Below are 4,996 nucleotides of genomic sequence, written 5' to 3'. Positions count from 1 at the left end.
CATTTTGCCTGTAAGCCCACCAACCTCAACTTCCGCCCCGCATCCATTGGAGCTTCCCTCTCCGGATATCCTTCTGCATGCCGGACACGTTGCTTTTGCAGGATGCTGACTCTGAGCTGGAAACAGTGCTTCATTGATACGGGAAAGGTTTTGTGTCATTCTCCGGGATTGCACCTTGCACATGCAAGGGTCACCGCGGTTGCATATCACTGTTTTGTTTTGTACAGCATGTCTTCCGCCAAGATGGGTGCCTGGGAGACCGATGACGAGTACCGTAGGGGTCCAGCGGCAACATCGCCACCAACACCGCAGGACACGCCATATCGAACCCCGTCTAGAACATCGAGAAAATCCCGACGTTCAATTACCCCACCAGGCCAGGGCACATCGCTACCTCCCATGCCCAGCGAAAAGTGCTCCAAGAGATCATCCAGAGATATCACCACAGATGAGACCATCAGCATTCTGGATCCTCGAAGATTTACACCCACACTGCATGCTAACCTGGTATCCGAGATTTTGACTCTCCGGAGAGACCAAGAAGAGAAGCTTCGGCAGATTGAGTCGCTGGAAACGGCTCTCCACATAACAAGGGAAGAGCGAGAGACGCTTCAAGAGAACTTGGTAAAAATAGGCAAGGAGAGTCGGTCTTTAAAGCGAAAACTGTCTCTCTTGGAAGGCGGGACCTCGTCTACTCTGGGCGAACTGGCCCAGGAAAGAGATGATGCTGTTGAATCGGTTTCTGATGTTAAGAAGCGACTAGAGGCGGCGCAGAAGAAGATTCGAAACCAGGATGACGATTCCCAGAGAGTGCATGATCTCTTGGCACACGAGAAGGACAATTGGGAAGAGGAGAAACGCAAGTATGAGCGCAAGATCCATGTCGCTGAGAGTCGTCTCAAGCTTATCCTGGATGAGGTTGCCGCATACCAGGCAGCTCAGGCCCAGAACGCTGGGGCAGGCCATGGCCATGAGAGCGAGATTGAAGAGAGTGGCCGGGAAAGCGATGCTACAAGTGTCAGAACGATGAGTATGACCAACAGCGTCCGCTTTTCCCTTATTCACGGCCCAGGATCTATGAAACCCAACAGTCACTCACTTGCAGACGAGCTTAACTTCGACGACGAGGACGAACAGAGTGACATCGATGGCCGTGAAAGTGCTTTATCCAACCATAACCCCTATGCCCATGCTCACAACGTCAGCCAGGAGAGTGTCCTCAACCGACCGCATCATCGCCGCAACCAGAGCTTGGAGAGTCTGAAGCGATCGGGAAGCGTGGTGCAGGACAGACTATTCATGAACCAGTCGGTCTTGGAAGCTCTTGAGGGCGAAGATGAGGAGTTTCGACCTCCTGCCCCTAAGGTCTCCTATACGGATACTGGAATCCAGTTCTTCCCGCCTCCGTCGCCTAAGCTGCCAGTCTCAAAGCGTATGACACCTGAGCCGTCTCTGTCTTGTAGCAAGTCGCCTGAGGTCGAGTGTTCGCCCTATGGAGATAGAGAAATCGAAGCGAACCAGCACCGCAAGCGTGTTCACATTACCCGACCTCTGTCGATTGAGCCTGTCTCTCTTCGGAAGCTTATGGTGTCTACTTCTTCGCAGACCATCGAGGAGCCTCCCCTGACACCTCCCAAGATCCCGGGGTCCCCCATTCGACCACCGCTACCACCGCCCCCTCCTAACGTCAAGAAGCCGTCGATGATAGCATCCTCGACGCAGACTGACACTACCTCTCCTCCTACAAGCACTTTCCAGTTTCCTCCTATGCCTCTATCCGCACCGCCTATGGAAATCCCGAGCATCAGCGTCCACCCTCCCACAAGCCGTCCCGCCACCCCACGAGAGCCTCGATTGCCTCAATACTTCAAGGACTTTGGCTGCCAAGTCAGCCTTTCTTCCCCGGTTACCACCTCTGAAGCCGAAGTTCAGACAGAGGCTATCCAGACTGATAAGCGACTCGCTCTGCTCCCGCCTCACTTGCAGCCCTCTACCATTACCTCGCGGCCATCCTCCCCCAACCCGCCATCAGCCGTTCATCCGCCGAAGAACTTCAACCCTGTTCCTAGCAACGTCCCGCCACGCAACTCGCGCAGGTTGGCGAACAGGCGGGATACGCCAGAAATGCCCGCTTCTCCTATTTCCATTGCCGATTCTGATATGACGCACGACACGTATCCCGGGAACAACGACGATGGCCCCCTTTCCTGTCAGAAGGTCTCGATGGGACACTCGCATCGTTTCAGCAGGCTCTTTGCTGAGTTTGATGGCGGCAGCTCCGATGAGGGAGATAAGTTTGGAGATGTTGATCTGAGCGACTCGGAGTACCGGACTGCCCTGTCTGCACCACCCAGACCGAAGTCCATTCCGAGTCAACCAGGCAAGCGCAACTTGAATGGGACGACTACCACTAACGGGACCATCCCAACGTCCTCTGAACAGATCACTGTACGCCAAGTGTCTCGCGGCTCATTGAAGCCATTCGCGAACGAGCTTTACAACTTCTTCTCAGGGGATAAGGACAGCTCTGGCCGGATACCTTCTTCTGCCAAGTCCGGCAGACTTTTCGAGAAGAGCCCCGCTGCGATGTCCTCGAACCGCGCGAGCGTTATTCAGAATGGTATTGCGAGTCACCAGGACCGATCTAGGAGTCCCAGCATCCCGGATGCGAAGAACCCTCCCTTCCCGATCCCGACGCGAGCCAGCTCGAGAAAGCTCCCGTTCAGCTCCAGTGCTCCCAGTGATGGGCAGAGAAGTCTGACTCGTGGAGAGACGTTCTTCTGCCGAGGAACTGGTCGCAGCCAGTATCGGGCGGGTAGCATTAGAAGGGTCCGCTCTGCGGCCGCGCTGCCTCGCAATCAACGACGTCGCAGACAGGGCAGCCGTTCTCCCCAACCTTTGTCTCCATCTACCGAGGCACCTGAAAGCCCGAAGCTCCCTCCCCTGCCAAGGAACGATACCACCCCCCTTCGCAACCGTCCCCAGGGCAGCGACCAGTTCCGTTACCTGCATCAGCTGTCGGTTAACACAGCTAACAAGGACAATACCATGAGCACCGATCCTCTATTCGTAAGCAACGGAGCTCAAAGCAGTAATGTGGTGGATGCGATTGCACAGACGATGGTAGGAGAATGGATGTTTAAGTATGTTCGCAGAAGAAAGTCATTCGGAGTGCCCGAGAGCAACATCAAGGATGAGAACAGCAATGACCGCCACAAGAGATGGGTCTGGCTCGCACCGTATGAAAAGGCCATCCTATGGAGCAGCAAGCAGCCATCCTCCGGCAGCGCCCTGATGGGCAAGACTGGCAGAAAACGTAAGTAGCTCGCCTTCACCCACCAGGTACTGGAACCACTAACGGAATCAGTCACGATTCGATCCGTGCTTGATGTTAAGGACGACAACGCTTGCCCTAAGGGCTCGGCACCACTGTTCAACCGGTCGATCTTGATCTTTACTCCGCAGAGAGCCTTGAAGTTTACAGCAACGTCGGCAGCACGGCATTACATCTGGCTGACGGCCTTGTCGTTCCTGGCGCACCCCTCGCAGGCAGTCTCTAAAATCATCTCTGATCCACCGCTGCGAGAACAGCCAGCGCTGTTGCCCGAGTTTAAGCTACCTCGGACAAGGCTGAAGCGACCTGGCATTAGGGACTCGATCTGCCTGGCCAAGGGGCGGACACACGTACCCAAAGCCGCCACTCCAAGCGCACCGAGCATACCGAGTGCGCTGTCGTCGCAGATGGGTGATGTGATTCCTTTCCCTATGGTAGACTCTCTGGGAGACATTTCGAGCAACCACTCACGAGATGGTTCTGCCGACGCTATAGAGCCTCCTTTCATCTCCCGTTTCCACGAGCGAAACAACCAGCCTATGGCATGTAGCCCAAAGCGAAGCAACACGGGAGGTCATATTCCCCCTCCCCTTTCTTTCCGTGGTTTCTCTGGACCCGCTAGAGGTGTCCATCATGCTTCCACCAATAGCACAGCGGGAGCCAGCATCGGCACTACTGGGTCTTCCGACATCTACCAGTCTCAGGCGTCGAGCACCGGCACGTGCCCTATGAGCCAGGCGATTTCTCAGAGGACGTCAGAGGTTTCCTCAAGGCCTAGCAACTTCTTCGATGCTATCGGGACGGTGCGGATGGAGGCTTTCATTAGCCCCCTCGCACCCACAGGTTTTGGCGACTTCCCCAATGAACAGAACGGGTTCCGACACGAGGTACGGAGACGGAGCAAAGAGCTCCGAAGGAGACACAGTCGGAGCCGGCACCAGGACAGCTACAACTCTCGAGGCGCCCGTGGCACCGACGACTACTACCATGAGAGCCGAACCGCAGGCGAGGAAGACTTCTTCCGAGGCGAACCATTCAAGGGGTTCTAGCCTCTGAGCCACACCACACACGATTGTTCATTTCTTTGAATCTTTTTGATAAGTTGGAGCAAGGAAAACTATATACTCTTTTTTCGGTAGATTATTTTGGGACTGGTTTTTGTCTTGGCCTTCGGGTTGGCCTAGCTGAAAATCTTCTGATGGGCGCGGTGTTTGGGCTTTTTTTTCTTCTATTTATCAGAAAGGAGAAGAAAGACAGGAAGAGCATTCTAGATATGCGAGACCTATGGTGGAGGAAGCTGTCATAGGCGACGACAACGAGGTGTTGGTGGTGGAAGATGTTACAACCGACAGGGACCCGCAATAGTCCCAGCCAATCATGTAAGAGATTTTCCGGTGATCCGCCGGATCCGGTGATCTGCCGGACTTACACCCACCTCCATTCCTGACATCATTAAGAATAACTTCACAACCACTCGCAATGTTTTCCGGAGAGAAGGAAGCCTCAAATGCGTTCCAAAATAAAGTCCAGAACTCGCGTTTCGATAGACCAATAAGCCCTTGTGTTTTTGCCGTCCACTGGATAAGCTGATTTGTGTAAGCGGTTGAGAGGGAGCTGAATAGCGACACGTCCAAGGGCTGCAACCGGTGCGTGGAATTGGGG

General features: G+C 54.5%; 1 protein-coding gene across 1 annotated transcript; it reads left to right on the top strand.

The window, feature by feature from the left end:
- Positions 1–228: 228 nt before the first annotated feature.
- On the top strand, positions 229–4,782 carry BGZ61DRAFT_568618 (uncharacterized protein; the record flags this gene model as incomplete). The annotated part of the gene is made up of 2 exons (XM_046256005.1): positions 229–3,316; positions 3,485–4,782. 2 exons carry the CDS (start codon positions 229–231, stop codon positions 4,381–4,383), a joined length of 3,987 nt encoding a protein of 1,328 aa, XP_046094975.1. The 3' UTR covers positions 4,384–4,782.
- Between the last annotated feature and the right edge of the window lie 214 nt (positions 4,783–4,996).

Source organism: Ilyonectria robusta (assembly GCF_021365365.1).
Source record: "Ilyonectria robusta strain PMI_751 chromosome Unknown BGZ61scaffold_49, whole genome shotgun sequence".
Classification (NCBI taxonomy): domain Eukaryota; kingdom Fungi; phylum Ascomycota; class Sordariomycetes; order Hypocreales; family Nectriaceae; genus Ilyonectria; species Ilyonectria robusta.
Note: the sequence above shows the minus strand (reverse complement) of the source record. Positions and strands in the feature narration are given on the sequence as shown.